Below are 26,762 nucleotides of genomic sequence, written 5' to 3' on the forward strand. Positions count from 1 at the left end.
AATGTGAAACCAAAAAGAAAATGTTCCAATCACAAAGATCTTTCCCCCCTGTAGTAACTCTGAGGACCCCCTAATGGTCCTGGACCCCCTGTTGAAGACCCATGCTATTCAATTCAATTCAATTCAAAGGGCTTTATTGGCATGAGAAAACATACGTTTACATTGCCAAAGCAGAAAGAACAATACAACAATACAGCAATACAATACAAACAAGAATGATGTACATTTGAAAGTCAGAATCTTCAATAGATCAATTTCTATGTACCAAGATCACTGGGTGCAGGTACAGTATAGTGCAGGAATATACACAATGATTAGTCTTTAGGGTGGTTGTGTTCCGTTTGATATCCTTCTCCTATCACAGCAACTCACGAATCTTGCTGCTGCGTTTGCACATTGTCGTACTTCGCCCAGCAGATATGGGAGTTTTTTTGTCCTTGGTCATGTTTTCAAAATCTCCGTGTGTGGTTGTGATCTGCTGGAAGTATGTGTCTCTGATGTCTTGGTACAATGGACAGATGGTTAGGAAGTGTAGCTCGGTTTCCACTTAATTTTGTGTGCAGTCACCATGTCAGTGATGCCCTCCCCTCCCCATCATACGTTTACATAAAGAGATGAGGACAATGGCGAGTCCTTCATTGTTGGGGGATCCACTAATCTTCATTGTTGAGGGATCCACTAATGTTGAAAGTGTTCATAAGCTGCCCCAGTTTCCCCACTGTGGCACTGCCTTGGAATGTAAAGTATGTGACAATGGACTTAATTTGTTTCTTTGTCATTGGTCGATTACATTATCTAATTTCAGAAATTAACGTGGTCATTTTTATAAGCATCTTTCAAATGGTTGCAAGCATGCATCATTACAGTAAAAGCATTGTATTATTGTTATTGTTATTATTATTATTATTAGCCTATAGGGAGACAACAACAATTTGTAGATAAACTATCAGGAATCAACTTGCCTGGCATTGCCAGGGTTATTATTCTCACAGCGCTCCACAAGGTGATGTGGTGCCGTGCAACGCACCATGTTTTGGTGGCCGGGTTATTGCGTGGGTGAGCAAGGCCCTCTCTACATCCTTTTCCCTCCCTCCTCCTCTCCCTCTGTCTCCCCCTCTCTCTCTCTCTCTGAGTGAGCTCTGGTGTGACATGACGGACAACCTCCCTCGCCTCTAGCCTCGCTTCCACTCCACCTCCCTTTCTGTCTCTCTCACTGCCTCTCACTGATTGAGCTTTGGGCCTGACGTCATACGCAACAGAAACCGTTCGCTAACCACCTAATTAGCGCTGACTGACATCAACCATTACCTAACGACACTGATTTGTGCTGATGGATGATGGATCTCCATGGGTGTGTGTCCATATTTGAGCATAATCCAAGCACACAGACAACTTGAACTTTTACAATTAACCATAGGCCTGTATGAGGATTAAATAGTGTATTTCTCGAGCCAACGGCAGTTTCCACAGTTCATTGGAAAGGTTTCACTTGCATCATTTTGGGAGTGGATTCTTAAAGCCAAAGCCCGGTGGCAGGCTGTAGCCTGCGTAGCTAAATAAAGCTGAAAGTCACCCAAGCAAGTATGGTGGCTGTCCGTCTGTCTGTCCCACAGATGCGACCTAGTTTCTGTCACGCCATGTGCTATCGATTAGGGCTAGTCAGCAAATGTGGCAAGGCACAGTAATCTATCTGAACATTCACTACCCCATTCATTATATCCTCGTTTGCCCTAAAACAAACACACTGGAAAATGAATCCATGCAGCAGGTTTTTGGAAACTCTGAATATTACTGTATTTCTGCTGCTTGACATTGATGTTAATATAATATGACAGAGAACATGTCATGTGGCCTTGGGTAACGCCGGGCACACCTGAACACAACATTCTTACATAAGACACAGTACTATTGGGCAAAGCTGACTCACCAAAGAAGCACAATTGACTCTTTGTCTTAATATTTAATCTTTTGACAGATACGTATCAAAGATACAAAAAAAGATGAGTTTGCACTCTTCTATTACTTTACTGTGGCATATCTATCTCTTTGACAGATATGTACAATTATACAACAGGTCGTTTCGAGGAAGCAATCTGATTGGTTAAAACAGCCTTCTAGCCGTGGATCAAACCAGCACCATTCACCACCTAATCAAAACAAAGAATTCAGCTGCTCTGTTTTCCCAGCAAACTCGGTGGCTAGGCTAGCTATTTTCTTGGGACAATTGTTGTCGTAGGGACATTAAAAAATATATTTTTTCAGCGTTTTTCATAGTTTTAAGGGTAACTGTTGTATAATTGCACTTCAGTGATGCTTGCACTTCAGTGCTGACCGCATCACTGTCGTGGCAATAATCACGTTAAACCACACCCTCTCATGCTTAAATATGTGCATGTAAATTAAAAAAGCTTCGATCAATCAACAATCGAACCCCTTCAAACTGGGAAAGCATCTGTGTAGCACTAAGAACATGGACGTTTAATAATGTGTGCGTTTGTGGTCTTGTGTTGCAGTTATGCTTTGGCAGATGAAGCCTACCGCTCACTACGAGACCAGGACAAGGACCAGTGCATCCTCATCACAGGGGAGAGTGGAGCAGGCAAGACGGGTAAGAACACACCTGATTTACCCAAACAGTGGCTACAGTAGGTCCATGTTTGGGTCGTGAGTAAATATTTAACCCATTCTGACCTGAGATCAGATTCTAAAAATGTCTATTACATCCTGACAGTGTCATTATTAACCCATTCTGACCTGAGATCAGATTCTAAAAGTGTCTTCGATTTTTCAAAAATAGCAGACCTACAAGCTCGTATCGCGCCACTCGGTGGCGCGATATGAGCTTGTAGATCTGCTATTTTTAAATAGCTAAAGCATAACATGATGCCGACACCAAAATGGGTGCCCGTTCAGAATGGGTTAATATCCCCTTCCCCCGGGGCGGCAGTGGCTCAGGGGTAGAGTGACCGGATGGAAACCGAAAGGTTGCCAGTTCGAACCCGGGCTCCCCCAGAGTTAGTGTCGATTCGAAGTGTCCTTGAGCAAGACTCTGAACCCCTAATTGCTCCCCGATGTGCAGGTAGGCCTTGCATGGTTTCCCCCGGCATCGGTGTGTGAATGTGTGTGTGAATGGGTGAATGTAATGCACAATCTATGTAAATGCACCATTTACCATTTAGCCTTTATTTCTTTCAAAACACAAAAAAAACAATCACTATAAAGAGAAATCATAGCGATGGAGCTCATTACCCGAAGAAACCCGATAACAAGCTTGAGTACCCGGTATCAATACGTTTTGGGCTTATCAAGTCCGTTATCGAGCATAGTGGCACATTTTTCTTTTTAAGGTTTAAAATGTAGTGAAAATAGCCGATCTACATGAAGCTCACAAATCGTCACCGGGAGAAGTCAAAATTCTCTTTTGGTCTCGAACTAGAAAGCTTGGGAACCGCATAACATCGTCAACTTTGGATGTCACTGTCATAATTAGGAAATTATATGTTATGTTTGGATCTTGACTGTACACCAAACTGTAACAATAACCTCATGCAGAATCTGGAAAATGTCGAGAATATATGTCATAATAGACTCAAAACAGTTGTCAAAACAGCTGTAGATAAATGGCAGTTGTCAGTATTAAATGTCCGACCTAACGTGAGTATTTGGCAGACACACGCATGCACGCAAGTGGAGAAACTCTCCAAGAAACTGTGGGTGTTGCGTATGATCTAGTGAAATGGGCCAGGATGGATCGGTAGTATCCATCCGGGCGACTGTGGCTCAGGAGGTAGAGCAGGTCGTCCAATGATCCATGGGTCGGCGGTTCGAATCCCGGCTCCTCCTCCTGTCTACATGTTGAAGTGTCCTTGGGCAAGACGACACTGAACCCCAAATTGCTCCTGATGTGCTGGTTGGTACCTTGCATGGCTTCCGCCGCAATCGGTGTAAGAATGGGTGTGTAAATGGGTGAATGTAATGCACAATCTATGTAAAGCGCCTTGGATAAAGGCGCTAGATAAATGCACCATTTACCATTTGAGAGGTTCCCTTATCTTGACACAACTGGTCTGTACAGTGTGTACTTTAATCCCTAATATAATGATGAGGTCATGTTCAGGAGGGAAAACTCACATGCCCATACAGCAGGAATGTTGTGCTGTGTTGGCAGTAACAGCACTTTGTTTCCCAGGTGGGAGAGCTGCTGTGTTATTGAGTTGGCCTTAGAGTATATATGAATAGAGACGGCACCAGATTTCTCCTCCTCATCCACTTGCATTAAGTTGCTCGAAAGCGCATGAGGCGATTTCACTCCTCCTTTTCCGGGTAGGAACAGATGGATTGGGCCAAATGGTGAACGCGCTGTCCCGCTGACTATCATTGTGCCATTTGCTCCCGTTCACGTATGAAACATGGCATTCACGTGTCATTGCCCCAATAACATGAAGGCGCTGTGCCGTTGACTATATCATTGCACCGTTTGCGCGCGTTCACGCATGAATCATATGGCGTTCACGTGTCGTGTGCAATGATAGTCAACGGACCAGTGCTGGCAATGACAAATTCGGCCACTATGTCCATTTTGCCTCAGGGTTTCCTCCCGGTGCCGTCTCTCTATTAATATATACTCTTAACCCATTCTGACCTGAGATCAGATTCATACGAGGTTTCCGCTGGACACACACCGGTCTGATTAACCCATTCTGACCTGAGATCAGATTCTAAAAAAATGTCTGTCGTTCTTTGATTTTTCAAAAAATAGCAGACCTACAAGCTCGTATCGCGCCACTCGGTGGCGCGATATGAGCTTGTAGATCTGCTATTTTTAAATAGCTAAAGCATAACATGATGCTAACACCAAAATGGGTGCCCGTTCAAAATGGGTTAAAGGACAGACAGACGCTGTTTGGAAGGCCGACCCTCGACTCCATGAGCCAGTCCTACTGTACAGTACATCGATGTCACCATGTCAGGACTAACTGATATCTATAAGCTCACCCCGCTCACCGAAAAGGGCGCCGTCTACCGTAAACACAAAATCTCGTCTTTCTTGTTATGTGGAAGAGAAATACCTGGTATTTTTGGCAATCCAAAGAGGATGCACACAGCCCTCTGTTCCACTGCTGGCCTTTCGGGATGGTGGGTGGAGTTGGTTTGTGTTTTGTCCTCTCTCCCCGAAACCTATAATCCTCCGGACAGGTTGTGGTTTGTGTAAAAGCTGCCTCTCTGCATCTGAGTTCATCATCTGCTGTGCCAGATGCTGAACTGAACCCTGTGCGTGCACTGTGTCTGTCTGCCAGCTGAAGGCTGTCGTACAGAGTGGGCACAGCAGGGAGCCATTCGTTACTGTGGCTACTGTCACTGCATTTGGTCCTCATTAAAGCGTGGCTGTCACCATCATAAGCATTGTGTAACGTTTAAATACAAATTACATTTGTATTTTTTATGCCTTTTGTTTATAGGACAGTAGACTGACTGACTGTAAACTAAACTTGCACAGGGCAGATATAACGATTATTAACTTAACTATACATACAAGTAAGACGCGCAAACGCGGGAAGCGAACGCAGCTCGTGTGTGTGTGTGTGTGTGTGTGTGTGTGTGTGTGTGTGTGTGTGTGTGTGTGTGTGTGTGTGTGTGTGTGTGTGTGTGTGTGTGTGTGTGTGTGTGTGTGTGTGTGTGCGTGCTACAGCTGCGCCCTGTGTGTGTGTGCTACAGCTGCGCCCTCTGGTGGCGGGCAGGTGGTGTCACAGCGGGACAGACACACAGACAGACACACAGACATGAGCAGCAGGGTCTCATAGTAAGTGGCTCACTGCGTTCGCAATAAATCGCTTATTTAATGATTTAATACTTGGGCTCATCTTAAAATCGTTTCATACAAGCGTTGTGGTCCAAAAATAAACAAGCTGTCTCTGCGTTATTGTCATGGAGGTGTCTCTGTCTCGTTTGCGACAGTCAATCACTCATCATATATTATATGATACAGTCTGCTTCTAGCGAAAATTTAACTAATTCAGCAGCAGTAACAATAGCGTTTTCTCTCAGTCAGTTGATTCTTCATATCCATATGAAACGGCCTGGATGATCTGTTTATTTTCCAAACACAGTTCTTATATGAGGCGATCTAAAATCCCCCTATGGGGATTATAATGCAAATAAAAAGTACACGAACCTGTGGATTTGCGCCCTCTACTGATATTGACGTCAGACTTCGGTGCTTGTTTGTGGCTGTTTGTCTAGTATTCATTACAACACCGATCTTAATCTTAATATGAAGCTGCTTGCTTGTTCCGTTCCTTTTGTCCTGATACCTGGTGACTAATAAAGCACTTAAAGATGTATGAAACCCTAGGCTAATTTAGCAGTTTGTTTTCCACTTCAGGTTACCAAAACAAAAAACTTGGCAGCACAACTGCAGCTAATCAAATTAGCGATGAGATTTCAACTAGATTGAGTTTAGATCTGGGTGTGGCCGGTGCTCGGAGGTAGGGTTGTGCCACTGTGCAAGCATAGACGGGCAGTATAACGAGACACGTATCGCTCAGCGGGACTAATTGCTCGGATACGAACAGTTCAGTAATATGCATATGCCTTCTGTGTGTCTTCTTGTACGTTCACTTGTCTTGGACTGAGGGTGTTTTTAAGTCTTGTACATTGCATGTTGCATAGCGTCTCTGTCGGGTAGAAACCTCACTTATCCAAAACAGTAACTTTTCAGGATTAAATTCAAAGTGAGCAAGCAGGTCGGAGAGGCTTATTTGTCAGTATCGGCCAGAGCATGGGAAGCTATCCCCGTTTCGCAATGCACTAGACTAGACCCCTGGGAGATGGATTGCTGAAGTGGCGCGCTTAACGACACCTACCATCAGCTCCCAGCACTTAATGCACGGCACACCCAAGCCGTGCTACTCGCATGCTGAGTTGGCGCTGCCCGGCATTGAGCCCATGACCTTGTGGGACGAAAGGCGAGTGCTCTATACCGAAAGAGCTACCAGGATTCTAATTAAAACAGCTAAAGTAGCAGATCTACAAGCTTAAAACCTACCGGTTGAAAATCTGGTACTTTTGGTGCTTTTGTGTAGTATGATTAATTTGGATGTTAATTTACAATTAATTTACAAAAAAAATATGGAGATATAGGAGTTTTCTACCCGACGGCAACGATATAGTTTTTTTTTAAATATTTTGGCCACCTTACTGATGGTGTTGACTTGACTCCTGATGTCTCTCTCATCATCATACTGTATCTACCGTACTTCCGTCCTGTAATCTGTATTTTAACTGCTGCACTGTCTTTGGCGCCTCAATGTCCCCAGTGGGATCAATAAAGGTCTTAACCCATTCTGACCGGGCACCCATTTTGGTGTCGGCATCATGTTATGCTTTAGCTATTGAAAAATAGCAGATCTACAAGCTCATATCGCGCCACCGAGTGGCGCGATACGAGCTTGTAGGTCTGCTATTTTTGAAAAATCGAAGAACGACTTGACATTTTTTAGAATCTGATCTCAGGTCAGAATGGGTTAATCAGACCAGTGCGCGTGTCCGGTGGAAACCTCGTACGAATCTGATCTCAGGTCAGAATGGGTTAAAGTCAACACAGTATTGTCAGTGAGTGCACACTGACGCACCTAAATCTAACACACCCATTTGATTATCTGCAGCTGTTGCTACCATGTTTTTACCCTCCTAGCTGTAGTTTTTAATCTTAAACTCTTCAGCAAAAAAAAAATAGCCCAGGATTCAGTCCCCCTTTTAAGACCTATACAGTATACACTTTGTCATTCGACGTAAAGAAAATAAAATAGCTGACCTGTAAGCTTGATTTGAGATCATTGTAGATCTGCTTATATATTTTTTTAAGATATATATTTTTTTTTTGGAACATCTGTCCTATAATGACATGCCCAGAATGAGGAGGCCAGATTTAAAGTGGTGAGCCCTCAGTGCTGTTGTTGACATATTGGATCTAGATGCTCTCTCATTAGATTACCGAGCAAAACTAAAGTCAAATCTCTTTGAAGCAGAGCTTTTGAAATTGTACTCGACCGACAAAGCCATTTTCAAAAAAACAATGCTGTGCGTTACAGATATAGGCCATGGTTTCATGTTGTATTATCACGTAACATCATTTAAAAACTCAAGTATGTCATTAAGTTCATGTTTTATCTTGTATCTTTAGTAGTTGCTTTGTAAGCACATACAGTACTTGATTTCTTGGTACTCTATTTACTTATAGCTTGTTGTTGACTAGAGTTCATGTAATTTACTCTCTGGAGAATTGTGTCTGCTAAATGTCTAAAAAACAAATAGTAAATTGCCTCACAGTCGCTTTTGTTGTGGACCTTTTCGTGTCACTGCCTTTGATGAAGCCGTGCTACCATTATCGTCTATGTCGTCTTATCCAACACACACATCCAACCTCTCCTTTTAACCCATTTAGACCTGGGTAACGATTCTACAAATGCCTTCTAAATCCGGACAGTTTTCTCGAAAACCCCATGTTTCTATGTCAGTGGTTCTCAAACATATTCATGTCAAGAACCCCCAAATATATATGACATTGGCTGCCGACCCCCATCTGAAAATATGTTGTTCCATGGACCGTCCCAGTTAGCAAAGATTTGAGATAAAAACTCGCTCTGTATAAGAATAAATTCAAAAGATTTCTGGCACATTTTTACGATTTTTCAAAAATAGCAGACCTAGAAGTTCATAGCGCGGCACTCGGTGCCGCGCTATGAACTTGAGCTTGTAGAGCTGCTATTTTTCAACAGCTAAAGTACAACATAATTCTTAAAACGCCAAAAGGGGTTCTCGCACAAAATGGATTAAAAGGGTGTCCAATCCCAGGCAGCCAAGGAGATGAATCTAGATGTAAGTAATCTCCTCATCAAACAAACAGCTCTGCAGGGGAAAGGAGTACATGGGGAAAAAAGGGTACATCTTTACTCCCTGTATCACCACATCCTCATAACGGCTATAAAGAGCATTCCTGCTCACCTCTATCCTTGTTAGACCTATGTTGTGTCTAGTAGAACAGTCCTGTTCCGGTGTGTTAACATTCCGTCTAGCCGTGGTTTTGAACGAAGCCCCTTTTCAGATGGAAGTTATTGTATCAGATACCAGCAGGGCCTTTGCAGTAAGGCGCCACATACTTTCTGCTGCCTCAAAGCGATGGTAGAGTGATATAAGAAAATGTCTCCGTTTATACGGCACATACCCATTGTATTATCCAACACAAACATGCCTCTTGATCGTTTACATCTTATCTGATCATAGCTGTTTCAGTGCAAACATTATTGCGCAAATCAACGTCGCTGTGTTGTTCTGTTTGGACGTTGTTTGTGCTGGAGCCCCAGTGCCCGCTGCCAGATGTTTGAATCCGATGCCACAGTGCCTGATTGTTAGAGGGTCCTCCTAGACAACCTATTACAGATGTTTTGACTGATATAATGCTAAATAAAAGCTCAGGGACCGGTGTGTTGGTATAGAGCAGGCGTTTAGATCAGATAGAAGAACCCACACACCGTCTTAACTTGCTCAATAGAGATGTTTTTTATTGAGTGGTGCAACCACTCCTTTTTTTTTTTATCCCACGATTTTGTAACCCAGTTTTCTTTTCACCCAGTGCCAATTATCTAATGTAATCCTGGGCACTACACTTCCTCTGACAACCTGGGGGGGGGGGGGGCAGCGGACTGACCTCATGTCTCCTTCTATGCATGAGGAGTCCAAGCTGCTTCTTTTCACCTGACAGAGGGGAATTTCCCCGGCCGGACGTAGCGCGTGGAAGGGACACGTTATTCCGACCAGTTCCTTTCCCCTCCATCAGGCGCCCCGGCTGGCCAGGGGGAGGTAGTTTTAGAGACCAGGATTACGGCATGTTTTTGTGAGGGTATCTACCCTAGGGGACACGGGGAGAACATGCAAACTCCACACAGAAAGGCCCTATCGCCAACCCCCGCCTCGGGTATGGGCACTGATGACGCGGAGGAGGGAACACGCCGCCAGTGCCCACAGCGTCCACAGCGGGAATCGAACCCAGGACCTTCTAGCTGTGAGGCGACAGCGCTACCGACTGTGCCACCGTGCCCCGGTGCAACCACTCCTATAGACGCCTATGTGTGTCCTTGGCACGAAATAGTGTCACTGTTGCGCAGCCTAACGCACACATACATATTAACTGTATGATGATTTGGGGTGGTACAGTACAGCAGAGGGACCCCCCCCCCCCGGTAACTCTGACATTTCTCAACCGTTTCGGACGCGGGGCGGCTCGCCGGAACCGGGCCGGCACCCTGGGTGCGTTCCTGTGGGTCTGGAACTTCCGGGGACCCCCACACACGGAGTTGCACCACTCACTTCACACGGGTGTGATTTTAAGGGAAATTGAGTCCCAGTGCATTACAATGGCGGGGGTTGGAGCGGTGCGGAGCGCCTCCTGCTCCGTTCTGTTCGGTACTTTGGAATACTTTTGAACACTACGACGAAGCGATTACACCGTTTTTAAAGTGGATTTTCATGCCGAGCAACTCAGTGGTCGGTGCAGAGTGGCTCTTCAAAGGTAACTTAACCCATTCTGACCTGAGATCAGATTCTAAAAATGTCTATTACATCCTGACAGTTTCATTATTAACCCATTCTGACCTGAGATCAGATTCTAAAAGTGTCTTCGATTTTTCAAAAATAGCAGACCTACAAGCTCGTATCGCGCCACTCGGTGGCGCGATATGAGCTTGTAGATCTGCTATTTTTCAATAGCTAAAGCATAACATGATGCCAAAACCAAAATGGGTGCCCGGTCAGAATGGGTTAAAACACGGCAGTGAAACCTTGAAACACGATCGTTTAATCCCGGCATTAAAACTGTTAAGGCAATGTTCCGGGTCGTCGACCTTCCTCATGTAGAAACGCAAGCTTATATGCAAAAAAAAAAGCACAAACTGAACTTCCATCGGCTGCATAATTGCCGATACGACGCAAAAAACCCCAACTAATGACATATTTCCTCTGTTGTGTGGAAACCTCATTATGTCAAACTGTTCCTATTCAGGATTCAAATTCAAAAGCATGAAATGTAGCAGAGCAAAAACTCAAAACTCAAACTAGTGAAAGTTGCTCATCTACAAGCTTAACAGCGAATCCCTTCGCGCCACATTGTGAGCTTGTAGATCGGCTATTTTCACTACTTCGCCGCAATTAACATTATAATCATCATGAGCAGGCTGGATCGCTCACTGAATGGACTCATTGGACAGACGACAGACCCAGGCCGTAGTTCTGTAAGGTACACTTCTACCATCAGAGGACACTGAATAGACTCATTGGACAGATGACAGACCCAGGCCGTAGCTCTGTAAGGTACACTTCTACCATCAGAGGACACTGAATGGACTCATTGGACAGATGACAGACCCAGGCCGTAGCTCTGTAAGGTACACTTCTACCATCAGAGGACACTGAATGGACTCATTGGACAGATGACAGACCCAGGCCGTAGCTCTGTAAGGTACACTTCTACCATCAGAGGACACTGAATAGACTCATTGGACAGATGACAGACCCAGGCCGTAGCTCTGTAAGGTACACTTCTACCATCAGAGGACACTGAATGGACTCATTGGACAGTTGACAGACCCAGGCCGTAGTTCTGTAAGGTACACTTCTACCATCAGAGGACACTGAATGGACTCATTGGACAGATGACAGACCCAGGCCGTAGTTCTGTAAGGTACACTTCTACCATCAGAGGACACTGGCATGAGTGCCTCGCCTAGAGTAGTAACCTGTGGGGCTGGGTAAATGTACTGTATATATATTTTTTCATTTATTTGTATTCTCGTATAATGTGATGTACTGTCTTACCTTGTGGGCCATGAGCCTGTAATACAGTTTATATATTAGAAGTTACGGTCGCTGCCAATGTTTACGGTTACCTTTGGAGAGTCGATGCGTCGTAATAGACCTATCCCAAGCCCCTCCCCAAACTGCTATGGTCCAATCACAGCAAAGCATAACATGGGTTAGACAAACCTCTCCATCAATAGTTTTCCTATATGACATTGTTTAAAAAAAGAAATGCCATGCACATATTTTTCCAGTGCATATGGCAGGCCTTGTTGTTGTATTTGGAAGAGATTTTGAAGGTCTGGTTCTAAAAATGAACCAGTATTTAATGTGTAAAATCCATGATATTTACATTGGAATGAATGAGCCTGGCTGTAAAGTGTCCCAAGTGGGAGTGTGTAAGTGGGAGAGGCGGGTCTTAGCTATAGGTCAATTCTAGCTCTGTATCATGATCATCATGAAAATAGTCCCATCATAGTCCCATTTTTAGCCTGCCGACACATGAGCCACTTCCGCGATTCGAATCACAAACAAAGAGCAGAGCGAGCCAAGATTGTCCACACCCCCTCGTTCACTTTGCATTGGACTCAGTTTCCCAGAAGCCCTTGCAAGCCAGTTATAGGTTGATTTCCCGGTTACGTCATAACGTGTCGGCCTCGCCTCGTATTTACATAAGTCATTAAAAAAACGGCGAATGAAACATATAAAACAAATAGCGGGTTTAGCGTGTTACGCAAGGAAAGACAATGGAATAAAAGGTGTGTGTTTAGCGGTTATGCAGTATGTTAAATCTTTGTTTGTAATTTATGGACTTTCTTACATTTTCTGTTGATTTCATCATGAAATTACTGAAATAGCATTGCATTTAGTTTTTAATTCATTAATTATTTTGCTTTTTTGGGTTTATTTTATTTTTTATGCAACCTTGAGGGCCTGGGCCTATTTAATCCATTAATAAAATGTGCCCATCGTCAACAAGCGCCTCTAGGCTGTAGAGCGATGCGATCAGCACTAATTTGACGGAGATTATCAATCTCCGTCTCTCGGGCACATGACCGTGCACTTGAACTTGACGGTGATTTATGTCATGGGCCCCCGATGGTGTTACAGCGATCTCATTGGACCAGAGGAGACCTATACAGTATACACATCCTGTACACTACAGTCACCATGCAACCAGCAAAGCCAGTCTTTGCAACTTTTTCCCATCCCATCAAATCTGGCTTTTGGGAGAAGGAACGCTGGTTCCCATCAGCACGCATCAGTGCCCCTCACTCCCAGCTGGCCTGAGCACAAGCATCCTGTTGGTTCCCAGTGAAGGCGTTGTTATTGATGATGATGATGATGATGATGATGATGATAGCCCTGATTCAGTAATGGCCACCATCTAACTAAACATTACCAAGGTGGTGCGGCTGGTTCTGGGGCGTGTGAAATGAGAGAGGGGGTGTTCTCCTTCTTCACTGAGGGCCCCAGACTCCACACCCTCCCTGCCTGCCTGCCCCGATCATGGCTCTCTTGGGGGATGATGTAAGGGGGATTTTATGTTTTGGTGGGTGGGTGGGGTGGGGGGGGGGAGGGGTGGGGGTTCAGCACTTGTTCTTCACTCTTGTCAAGCGGAGGTCTAAAGCACGGACCATTTTTTTACGGGTTGGAATTTCCCACATTAAGAAAAAAACATTTCAACATTTCAAAACGTTTAGAATATAGTCTCCATAGTCTCCTCACAGCTAGAAGGTCCTGGGTTCGATTCCCGCTGGGGACGCTGTGGGCACTGTGGGCGTGTTCCCTCCTCCGCGTCATCAGTGCCCATATAACCCGAGGCGGGGGTTGGCGAAAGGGCCTTTCTGTGTGGAGTTTGCATGTTCTCCCCGTGTCCCCTATAGGGTAGGTATACCCTCACAAAAAACATGCAGTAATCCTGGTCTCTAAACTGCCTCCCCCTGGCCAGCCGGGGCGCCTGATGGAGGGTAAAGGAACTCTGGTCGGAATAACGTGTTCCTTCCATGTGCTATACGTCCGGCCAGGGAAACTCCCCCCCCCCCCCCTGTCAGGTGAAAAGAAGCAGGTTGGACTCCTCATGCATGGAAGGAAGCATGACGAGTTCAGTTTGCTTATAGGATCAGAGTTGTGCCTGGTTTATATTTGGTGATGTGGAAGCACACTGACGCCATAGCTGCACTACAGCGTGTCACGCAGCTTGTAGATTGGCTTCAAGTTTGCAAGCAGCAAGCGGAACCATTGCCCATCACTCCTGAATAAAGTGTGCACAGGTCCTGAGCCTGGTGAGAGCAGGAGTGGACCTGGTGAGACGTAGGAGGGCCCCGGACAGGAGACAACCCACAGAGCCTATAGTCCCTCCATGTGCCAGAAGTGTACCTCCCAGCCCTGGCAGAGTAGTTCTGGAGTAGTTCCAACGGATTGTGTGCCCCTGGTTTTTCCCTAGTGGGACTGATTGAGGGTAGCTACTGGGACGTAAGTCGGGACTTGATCACTCCCGGCTGGGTCGCCTGAGTGAGGGGTATGATGTTGAGAGACCCGAAACCCCGATGACCTCAGGATACATCACTGAGGATACGTCCCAGGTGCATCCATTCGAAGTTTTTTGTTATAGCGTTGAAAATTACCTTAAAATCGCTGTCCTAAATTCCTGAGGTGTGTGTGTGTGTGTGTGTGTGTGTGTGTGTGTGTGTGTGTGTGTGTGTGTGTGTTTCAGAGGCCAGTAAGCTGGTGATGTCATACGTGGCGGCGGTCTGCGGGAAGGGCCAGGAGGTCAACAAGGTCAAGGAGCAGCTCCTACAGTCCAATCCCGTTCTGGAGGGTGAGTGGTGGTGGGCGGGGCCTATGGCTCCATCGTGCACGCTGGGTTACCACGCACACACACACACACACACACACACACACACACACACACACAAGGCTGTGCTGTCCTGACCACTTCTCTTGCTCATGTCATTATTATCATTATCACTACAGTCATGATGATGATCAAGACAGATCCGTTGGAGTTTTCATATTCTATCCTGATTGGCCAAGATTGATTGGTACCTGAAGTTCGTATAGGATTGGCTCGTTTCAAACCACAAATGCCTCAAATCATGAACAGCAACAGCGTCATGTAAATATCACTGAGGAATTGGCCCAAAAAACTAATATCTGTAAAAGCGACCTGAAAAAAAGCAATGCTCGGAAATCATCATTGTCCTTAATTGGTTTTGCTACACAGTAAAATACCACATCCTCATAACATCTAGATGAGTATTCCTGCTCTCCTCTAGGCTGTTAGGACTACTGGATGTTGTTTCTATTAGTACAGTCTTGTTCTGGGGTGTTAATATTCCGTCTAGCTGTGGAACTCATGGACAGCCATAACCGGTCTTTTACAGAGTGTTTCTACATTGCAGTACTGATACTTTTCGCCCATAAAGTACAACATTTGAGTGTTATTTTTCCTACCACTGCACACATGCAAGGGGAACGTTCTCCCAGTGCAACGCTATAGCGCTGCTAGCCTGGCAGCACAGGGACAGCTGTGGATTTAATTGGGGGCAGCAGACAGGAAATGCCCATGAATTATGAAGCTGTGGCTGCAGCACAGGGGCCTGTGCTGCAGCACAGGTCCCTGTGCTGCAGTCCAAGCCTGCCTGGGCACACAGCTTGTGGTGCAGAGGGGCCTGTGCTGCAGCAGAGGGGCCTGTGCTGCAGCACAGGGGCCCTGTGCTGCAGCACAGGCCCCTGTGCTGCAGTCCAAGCCTGCCTGGGCACACAGCTTGTGGTGCAGAGGGGCCTGTCCAAATGGACCCGTCTCATAGTTTAACCCATTCTGACCTGAGCTCAGATTCATACGAGGTTTCCGCTGGACACACACTGGTCCGATTAACCCATTCTGACCTGAGATCAGATTCTAAAAAATGTCAGTCGTTCTTCGATTTTTTTCAAAAATAGCAGACCTACAAGCTCGTAGCGCGCCACTCGGTGGCGCGCTATGAGCTTGTAGATCTGCTATTTTTAAATAGCTAAAGCATAACGTAATGCAAACACCAAAATGGGTGCCCGTTCAGAATGGGTTAAAGGAGCATTCAGTGATTTGGGTGATTTGGTCTGCCCCGGTAACGACAAGATGTGCACATGCACACACTACAGTCGCTACAGAGACTATTATCCACACAGTACAATCCCAAGTGTCGGTTGAACTCTCCGGGTTCGAGTTTGACTCGGCACTTTGCTGTGTACTCTACGTTCTGCTTGTGCTGCGATTTGCTCTCTCTCTCTCTCTCTCTCTCTCTCTCTCTCTCTCTCTCTCTCTCTCTCTCTCTCTCTCTCTCTCTCTCTCTCTCTCTCTCTCTCTCTCTCTCTCTCGCCAGTCTGTTTCTTTTACTCCATTTTCTTTTTCTCTCCAATCAGCCCCTTTTGCTTTGCCCTCTCTAATCAGCCGCGCACCAGCTATTTATTTTGCCTCGTCCCTCTTTTCTACTCTCTCCTTTGCTGCCCATGCCTGCCTACTCTTATTATCCAACCCCCTCCCCCCACGCACGTACTGTACGCACGCACTCACACACATACACACACACACACTGACACACACACCCTCGGGGATGTGAGGGGTGATTAGCAGTCTAGACGCGCACACTAGCAATGAACTTCAATATGCATTAGTCAGCGGGATAGCTACCTGTAGCTGAACATCGTTAGACAGACGACAGTGAGCCAGGCGGCATTCATTCATTCATTCATTCATTCATGCACTCACTCACTCACTCACTCACTCACTCACTCACTCATTCATTCATTGCCACTTTCTCTGTGACATTGTCGCCCAAAGGCTTCCAGACATCAATTATGGGACAGCACGATAGCGGTGTGATGACGGTTACTTTATGAACACCAGTTTTGACACAGGAGACGCTTATACGCGTGCAGGATGTCCATGACTTGCTGTATAACTACGGCTAAATAAAGGGATTAATCTTTGTAAATGCTGCCTTTGAACGTTGTTAGTTACTCTAGTTTTCCAAAGTGTACGCACGTGCTGGAACACTTTGAGTTCAAAGTGTTGGAACCACCACCCTGTCCTTAAGCTCGGAGATTGATCCCCGTAGCGCTTTGCTTAATCCACACAGAATTACGGGGCCTTCATCAGCACAAATTGCTGGGAGATAGAGCTGTTAATGTGATTGACAGCTATAGTGCGGAGTCTGAGCGCATTATTCCAAATCATTAATGGGCCGTAGTTAAAAACAAGCTTTCATCACGATTACATCCTCACTTTTAATATTTGCCATATGGTCACAACCACCACTAGTGATTAGTTTGGTGTTTGACGCCATTTATTAATGTCTCCTTTTTTTTTTTTATCTTTCAGCTTTTGGGAACGCCAAGACAGTGAGGAACGACAACTCGTCCAGATTCGTAAGTATGGCCCTATTTAAAAAAAAAACAGATCTACAAGCTCAAAGCGTGCCGCTTCGCGACATGTTTTTTGAGCTTGCAGATCTGCTATACTTTTCCTACTTTTGTGTGTAGCAAGAAAGTAGTCAGCTGAGGTGGTTCGGGGCATCTGGTTAGGATGCCTCTCGGGCGCCTCCCTAGGGAGTTTCCTCGACGCACGTCCCACTGGGAGGAGACCCCGGGGAAGACCAAGGATCACGTCCCACTAGGGCTGGGCGATATGACAAAATCTCATATCACGATATAGAATTTATTTTATCACGATAACGATATACTCACGATATAGCATATTTTTTACGATACCTATTTTTTTATCTAAAAGAATTGATTTTTGTTCAGGTCGAGTACTTTACTGTACTTGGGCTGTACTGTACTGTACTGTACTGTACTGTACTGTACTGTACTGTACTGTACTGTACTGTACTGTACTGTACTGTACTGTACTGTACTGTACTGTACTGTACTGTACTGTACTGTACTGTACTGTACAAGCTCTCCTCCCTGGCCTCTGTCTGTGTTAGGCTGCACAACAGTGACACTTGGTGGTGACAATAGTTATGCTATTTCCGTTCTCGGATACAGGGACAGGGACACACATAGCTGTCTATAATGGTTGCACCACTCAAAAAACAATTAAATTCACATTATCCAGTCTACTTATATGAATATAATACTGATGCCCTTCCCATGCACAGACAGGCCCAAAGCAAGTACAAAAATATTACAAAATAAAATGTATATAATAATAATTAGAGGCTGAACTCAATTGTTCAGCCTCTGTAGACATTTTTAAAGCACAGCTCAAGACCCACTTCTACAACATTGCTTTTAATTGATCTTTTATTTTTTGTTATTCATGTCCTCACTGTATTGCATCACTGCTTGTTTTTTAATGTCGTTGCCTTGCTTTTCTTTTTTTCTCCATTGCTCTGTAAAGCACTTTGAGAGCTGCATTTCATGTCATGAAAGGTGCTATACAAATAAAGTTTTATTAGTATTATTAATAATAATTATTATTATGACAATTAAAAAGAAAAAAGAAAGAAATAAGACGTTGCCATTCAGACACAGAAGTACAGGCCTGTGTCTGCATTAAATTGGCTTAAGGAAAAAATAAATATCTCATGTCACAGTTTGTCACTACAGTTGTTTCAGTTCATTTAAGCTCTGTATAGGGAATCAACATGTTCTGTTGTAGTTATAGTTTAGTTTGTTAAAGACGTTGGGCAGCTTAACGATGTTTAATTGACTACAGGCGAGTGAGAGAGAGTGAGAGAGAACGCGATCTTGTCGTCAACTCTCCATGCCCAGCTGTGCGTAGCCTATATGGGAGTCTGGGACGAGTGGGGCTTTTTCTTTTCCTTTTTTTTTGATGATCACAACAAAGTCAGCGTCTTGTGTTGTTGTTGTAAGCTGTTGCTGAATTAAGGACTTTTCAAATGGAATAATTTATTTGGAACAATAAAACAAGACAGACACGCAGCAGGAGGACTGCACAGGTAAGAGGAACGTCTTCGTCTTGGAAGAAGTTTGCAGTGCACCCGACGACGGACAAGCTTATTGTTCAACTGTGTAAAACATGCGTGGCTCACGCAATTTATCAATTTGACCCAACATGAAACCTGCATTTATAACAGTGAATGACCGGTTACTTTAGGGCGCGTTCGGAAATAGCGCACTAGGCGCACTGTGCAATGCAAACTGATAGATGAGTTCGCTCCGGTGTGGTATTTCCGAACGTGCCCCTTACACCGCTCTGAATCTCGTCAGCCATCATCTCCCTTCATGTAATCAAAACCACTTCCATATCCATACAATGGAAGACGTTGCCCCTCTTTTAGGTGCAAGCACCACCTCGGCTTGTGTTGTGGTCGTGTTGGCCTTAGAGTATATAATAGAGAAGACATCCGAAAGGTGTTGGCTCACTGTTTTCAGTGCGCGCGATGGGCTGCTGGGCATGCCGTATATAAGCGCTGTGACGTAAAATACTGCCGTAAAGCGAAACGGCGATATAAGCGATATAGCTTTTTTTTCGTGATAGACATTTTCTATCGAAAATACGATATATATCGTCATATCGCCCAGCCCTACGTCCCACTGGGAGGAGACCCTGGGGCAGACCAAGGACCATGTCCCACTGGGAGGAGACCCCCGGGGGGCAGACCAAGGACCACGTCCCACTGGGAGGAGACCCCCGGGGGGCAGACCAAGGATCACGTCCCACTGGGAGGAGACCCCTGGGGGGCAGACCAAGGATCACGTCCCACTGGGAGGAGACCCCTGGGGGGCAGACCAAGGATCACGTCCCACTGGGAGGAGACCCCCGGGGGGCAGTCCAAGGACCACGTCCCACTGGGAGGAGACCCCCGGGGGGCAGACCAAGGATCACGTCCCACTGGGAGGAGACCCCGGGGCAGACCAAGGCGCAGTTGGAGGAAACACATCGACTCACTGGCCTTGGAACGTCTCGGAATCCCCCCCAGGAGGAAGTCACTAATGTTGCTCTGGAGAGGGAAGTCTGGAGCTCTCTGGTGGAGCTGTTGCCCCCGCGACCCGACTACGGATAAGCGGTTGAAGATGGATGGATGCATGATCACGTAGGGCTGTTGGTTGATTCAAATGTAAAAAATATGGAGATGAGAGGTTCCTGCCCAACAGCAACGCTGTCCCGTCTATGAGAGAGAGTGTGTCCAGTGATTTAATGGAATGAGGCTTTATATTGACTAGGGATTACAAACGGCCTTGAACCTCTTGAACCAGACATGATCCATTGACATAATGGAACATTACCATCACCATCGCTTGTCCTTATTTTTTTTTACGCCATGGCTCTGAAGGAGGTGAGCCTGTGTGTGTGTGTGTGTGTGTGTGTGCATCACAGGCAGGCCACACGGGAGCCACTGCACCGTGGTTATTAGACCCCCATCCTGTTTCTTTTCTTCATCTGCGTTTACTCCTTTCAAACATCCTCTCTTGCCTGGATCAACAAACAAAGCTCTCCTCCAGGTCTGTTGAGTCGCGGGGGGGGGGGGGGGGGGGGGGCGTGTGCACGTAACGAGTAACGAGCAAGTAACGACTTCTCCGAGCAAAAAAACGCATGCAAGGTCTCATTGAAAATGAACTATAGGCACGTTTTATCGCTCCCCGTTTGCAAAGGCCCTTATTACGTCCTGACTCGTTCGGTTGCATCAGTTCCAGCAGCCTCGTCTCATCCATTAGCGGAGCAGCGGAGCCGGGCCTGTCCCTGTTTTAGGATGGGTGTGGACTTTCCCCAAGCTGTCACCCCTTCTTTCAGGTCTCTCCATCTGGATGCATTATAGAGCACACACACACACACACACACACACACACACACACACACACACAGGTTTCTATTACTATACTTGTGAGGACATAAATATTTTACGACTTTTTATGAATGACATTTGCAATGCAATTTTGCCATTTTGGTTCGAGATGGAGGCCGGGGGTGACATGCAGTAAAGGCCGTCGGGATCGGGGAGTCGAACCCGCGGCACACTGCACTGCAGACTGGATTATACCAGCCACGGTGCCCCGGACGGCTATACGCCAGCCGCCCGGGGGCCCATCTTTACCATTTTTAACCGTAAGCCTAAAGCCCTAGAAAATAGCAGATCAAGCTTATAGATGAGATTATGTGAGCTTATAGATCAGACATTTTTCAGGGGCATGACACTGGCACGCAACATATAGCATAAAGACGTTTGGTCCTCACAAGTATAGTCACACACAACACACACACCACACACACACACACACACACGCCAAAGGAGTGTCAGCTCCAGAGCGCGTAGCGCACGTCTCCAGAGATGAAACCAAGACGGTCGACTGAGGAGCCAGATTTCAACGTGGTCGTGCACCGGTTGTGTGTCGTCGTGCTTCAAAATAAACGTGTAGATCTACAAGCTAACGGCGCGCGGTGTTGCAACGCGTTGGGAGACTAGCAGATCAGCTGTGTTGTAGTGTGTGTGTGTGCGACACCCACGCACAACCAAGTATAAATCATTCCTTTTTATATACCGCGCTCTGGCAACCACAACCAGATGTGTTCCGCTGGCCTCCTCCAAGATACAGTGCAGCCGTATTTAAGGAAGCCAGGAGGTCCACTCCTCCCAGCTTGTTTTCCAGAGAGGAAGGAGTGATCCTCAAAGAGCTCCTGAAATGTCCAACAGTTAAACCCATTTGTTTTGACCTGAGATCAGATTCTAAAAATGTCTCCTACATCCTGACAGTTTTCTGAACAAGCCATGTTTCTATGTCAGTGGCTCTTCGATTTAAAAAAAAATAGCAGACCTACGAGCTCGTAGCGCGCCACTCGGTGGCGTGCTATGAGCTTGTAGATCTGCTATTTTTTCAATAGCTAAAGCATAACATAATGCTAACACCAAAAGGGGTTCCCACCCAAAATGGGTTAATCTTACTAGTCGATTTCAATGATTATACATACATGAATTGATAAATAAATGAATAATGATGATGATGATGATAAAAAAAAAGGTTAAACTGGCACAATAATTTCAAATTGAATTTGAATTGAATTTCATAAGAGTTGTGTTTTGGTCATCAACAACACCCTCCTGATCCGAGAGACTCAAACTCAAAGTCTTCTGCAGAACGCACACCTTTTGTGTCTTCTGGTTCCTTGTGCTCAGAGGAGCACCCTGGTGTTTCTAAACCCTCCACATTACATCCTGCTGCCCGTGAGGATGACTGAACCCAGGAAACATGATGGAAGCAACGTGACAACCATCGGATGAATCATAAACACTGTTGTTTGTGTTTGTTTATTTGTCTTGTTTTTAATTGTAAGTGTCATGCCTGTTAAAAAAAAAAAAAGCCTTCAGCTGCACTTCCGCCTTCATTGGGATGCACGTCGCTCCTATGAACTGCAACGGCCAGTGAGGCATCTATTCTTTATAATATCTATGAGATGAATGATTCAGTCTCCGTCTCTACGGGATGGCTTTTAGTCTGACACTTTTAGTCTGTGTCGGTGGAGATATGGAGCTAGATTTTGGCAAACGGGCACGTTCTTTTTTTTCTTTCGTTTTGTTATCTCATGCATGCTTTCTCAGGCTGGCCAGTTGTCCGCAGTGTTGGTGTTGGATTCCTCCATGATGTCATCTTCTGTCACATTACTTCATCATATTTTTTGGGGGGGGAAATATCCTCCCACAAAACCTCTGCTGCGTTTAACTTTTAAACTTTGTTTTTCTCCACATTGCTGCTGGGATCTTAAATCAAATTCAATTACAGTGCAGACACACTGAGCATACAACAACCGCTGTGCACCGCCACATTTTCACGGCACTCTGTGGCGCGCTATGAGCTTGTAGATCTGCTATTTTTCAATAGCTAAATGATAACGCAATGCTTAAAACGCCAAAAGGGGTTCCCGCCCAGAATGGCTTAAAGCTAAAATAATGTAATACTTAGACTTATAATGGCAAAATCTACAAGCCTCTGCTCACAACACATGGCAGCACGAGACCTAGTATGTTGGTCTCAGACACACAGAACTCACTGTTCTAAACCTCTGCGAGATGGTTTGGCTTTTTTTGTTTTGTTTTACTCTTCCAGTAGAGAGGAGAGGAGAGGGGAGGGGAGGAGAGGGCAGGGGGAAAATAAAGAAGTCATTTCCTCTACACAGAATCCCGTTACTTCATATAGCACTGCTGTTTGATGATTGGCAGCTCGCTTTATGAATCCGTCTGTTTGCCTGGAGTTCAGTGAACTCTTTTTACAGAGGTTGGGGGGGGGAAGGAAGGAACTTTTTTTTCCTTCTTTCTTTTATTGACTCTCCCGAAGCTCGTGTTCCTTCCAATGAGGTGAGCGTGCAGAGACTCTGGGCCTGCGTGTGGACTGGAGACAACCAGCCCACGGCACTGAAGACCTTGAAGCTTTGTGTCAACGCCGTCGGCACACACAGGCTACTGTGCTGTGGGTGAATCCCTTTGGTCCCCCATTATCTTATTTAGTCTGCATTGTCGACAATGGCCCCCGAGGCTATAGGAGGAGAAAGGTCATTGGTTTAGCCTAAATGATGCCGTCAGTCAGTCAGTCAGTCAGTGTTCTCTGTTCATGTGTGATAAATCGGTGGGGGGCGTGTCGGTCTCTCTAACAGCCATGTTTCTGCTTCCACAGGGGAAGTACATGGATATCGAGTTCGACTTCAAAGGCGATCCTCTGGGTGGAGTTATTAGCAACTGTGAGTATCATCAAGACTAGGAATGTCCCTTTTCTTTATGACATACTGTGTGTCCTGTTTAATCATTTCTTCAATCATCTCTTCAACCTTCTGTACAGTGTTTTAGTTGACGGGGGGGTCGACTGTGCACTTGGCCCACTCTTTTCTGCATCTGCAACAAATCCCTTGAATCAGATCTGCTACTTTTACTTTTGTGGACATATAATTTACAAAACAAACATACATACATATACATACGAGCACATACAGTACATATACGCACGCTCATCTGCCGAATACAGTGGCGGCACAAACGTCACCCCTTCTCGCGTTCTGACCCTGGGGTCTCCTACTGACATTGATTGATTGATTGAAATATGTATTAACAGTTTGCAGAATTACAGTACATTTCAAGCACAAACTCAATACAAAGACTGTTAACTGTGAGTGGACGACGACCCAATTAAGCATTACACTTGTTTACAAGAGGGTCCACCATGTTCAATTCATCAAGACATTTAGAGACGTACAAATAGACACTTCTATATAGTTAAAGAACAGAACAGGAATTCATCATAAAGGAGGTAAAAAGGGAAAAGAAACATATACAGTGAGGGGAAAAGGGGGGAGCGGTGGGGTGGGGGGGGATTCAGATTTCACGGAGGCCAGTTTCGAATTGCAGCCGTCCGTCCGTAGGTGCCCTTTGAGAGCGGTTTTGAAGGAGTCACATGTATTAATGACTGTTGGTAGGGCGTTCCACATTTTGGTTGGCATAGGAGCGAAAATAATTGAGTCCAGTTAGTGTCCACTAGTTTGACCTGGCTGTCACTGTCCTCCACTCATGAGAGCACTTTGTCACACAGGCACACTCACACACACACCCAGAACACACACACACACACACACTCACACACACCCAGAACACACACCACGACACATGCCACTGTGACCGGGTCACTCGTTATCGTCGTGCCAGTGCTGGTGTGCCCATCTATGCGCCGGTCACCAGATCAATTAACCCATTCTGGGCGGGAACCCCTTTTGGTGTTAGCATTATGTTATGCTTTAGCTATTGAAAAATAGCAGATCTACAAGCTCATAGCGCGCCACCGAGTGGCGCGCTACGAGCTTGTAGGTCTGCTATTTTTTGAAAAATCGTCGAAGAACGACTGACATAGAATCTGATCTCAGGTCAAAATGGGTTAACGCCGGTCAATGTGCTGTGCACTGTGTGCAGACCACGGCACTGTACAAAGCACTGCGGGCAGTGAATGCCAACGCTACAGATTTATCTATTTATTTTGGTCATGGTTCATTGTTGTGACCGTGCATCTTTTCTTTCCTTTGTTTCATAACAAAGAAATAAAGGGGAGGGGGGGGGGGAAGGCATTGGGTGGCGTTCACCTCAACCTGCGATGTTTGTTTCCCAGGCGGAACAATGTCAGCTCTGTCCTCCTCGCCGTCCTCTCCTTTCTCTTTCCAGGCTGAAGCAGCGACACCTTTTTTTATTGAATGCCTTTTGGTTTGGCTTTTATCTTCACATTGTTGTGTCTGTGCAAACGTCTGTACCAGAGGTCACGGAAACAATGACAGAGAGAGAGAGAGAGAGAGAGAGAGAGGCTGGATGTCTGACACACAAACGTACCTCTGTTCATCTCCCAGGCTCTGTCTGTCTGTCTGTCTGTCTGTCTGCCTGCCCATCTTTCTGTCTCTCTCTGTCTGTCTGTTTATTTTCCTCTGGAGTGTGATTTCTCCGTGCCGCTGACAGACAGACAGACGGGGCACTGCCTCAGTCTGGGGACCGCCTGGCTGCAGCATACAGATACTGTATATACCAGTGTGGATGTTCTTGGAGGTGGTAGAGAGACAATTGGCCTCTCTCTCTCTCTCTGAAGCCTATAAGCGAGCAACAATGATTCCACTAGTAGATAGAGAGAGAGAGAGAGAGAGAGAGAGAGGAGTCTGATTTAGACGAACCCAGTGCTTAGTAGTTCTGGTGGAGTAATGATAGTGTGGCGGAGGAGACGAGTATTCAGCAGCCAAACAAGCCGAAGCCCTTTAGTGCTCATTAAATCCTAGTCAAAACAACAACCCACATGCAGGATATGGGGGGGCCTTCGTCGTCCGCCCCCCCCCCCCCCCCCCCCCCCTCCCCATCCTCCGTACCCGCATCGGTACTTTAATGTATGTTTGCTTATCTCAAGGAGCGTTATCCTGGGCACAGCGTGCCAGAAATACCGTTCAGGATGCTTTACAGTCAAATCTACTGTATCTCCTCTGGTCCGCTGCAAAGCAATAACAAGCAGCCTGAAGTCGTTTTGTAGAGTGTACAAAAGGTGGAAGGTCGCTTCAGAAAAGCCCCTCGGGGGGGAGAATGTCTCTCTGAACATTCTTTAAACACGGCCCCCCCCTCCCTCCCCACACCACCACCACTTCCTGCATCTTTATAGGATGTTGTGTGTTCGGTGCTCTCCACAAAGTTTCCAAAGTAGCAGATATAGGAACAAGTGAAAGGGAGAGAGTGACTCCTCACCTTTTCCTCCCTCTTTGATTACAGTTTGTGAAACGCTGCTCAACTGGAAGCCGGTGTATTATTGATGAGCTGGCATGTTCCTCAAGGCCTTTTCTGTGACACTGCTGCTGCACACGCGCACGCGCGTGTTCTTTATGTGCATCGCTGCGTAAAATGCAATCTTTGGGGCTTGATTTAATAGAGCTTAATTTGACTTAGTTTTTAAAATAAACGATGATAGCTTAGCATCCCGGACATCTGACAACACAACACAGTGAAAAAAGCTATAGCGGATGTTGTGATCCGTTGAACTGGAAGTGACGTCACCGGATTCGCTCTATTTGGTCAAAGTCGACATATTGGTGAAGTTACCGCCACCGTCAGGACTGGGTATAATACTATAGGATTGCCGTGTTAAAATGAGATATAGTGTGTATGTCACGGATTTTTCTATTGTCATTAAAATGACTAATTAAACATACAGTATGAATAGAGCAGGCAGAAGGCACAATCCACTGTTAATTAGGCTGGCCATAAGCCAGTTTGTTTTTCTAACTCCAGTAATTGAGCCTTTTTGTCCCAGACAACAACACTAAATGAGGGAGGGGAAAAACGAAATATCGGCTTCCGCTATTAGAAGTGGCTCTTAATTTGACCACGGTGAAGTTTCCTTTGTTGTGGATGGAATGGAGCCTTTTTCCTTCAGGTTTGGTGGTCGTGCTTAGTCGGCCGTTGCAGCAGAGG

At 45.8% G+C, this 26,762-nt stretch overlaps 1 protein-coding gene across 4 annotated transcripts in view; it reads left to right on the top strand.

The window, feature by feature from the left end:
* Positions 1-26,762, top strand: part of myo1b (myosin IB) — a 131,466-nt gene that overhangs the window by 62,021 nt on the left and 42,683 nt on the right. For all 4 annotated transcript variants that reach the window (XM_083777069.1, XM_083777071.1, XM_083777072.1 and 1 more), the window contains 4 exons: positions 2,514-2,608; positions 14,567-14,671; positions 17,213-17,259; positions 23,464-23,527. In XM_083777069.1, coding sequence (XP_083633195.1) covers positions 2,514-2,608; positions 14,567-14,671; positions 17,213-17,259; positions 23,464-23,527 — 311 coding nt within the window. The remainder of the gene's footprint in view (positions 1-2,513; positions 2,609-14,566; positions 14,672-17,212; positions 17,260-23,463; positions 23,528-26,762) is intronic.

This window comes from Protomyctophum parallelum (genome assembly GCF_964188405.1).
Source record: "Protomyctophum parallelum genome assembly, chromosome: 11".
In the NCBI taxonomy this organism is placed as follows: Eukaryota; Metazoa; Chordata; class Actinopteri; order Myctophiformes; family Myctophidae; genus Protomyctophum; species Protomyctophum parallelum.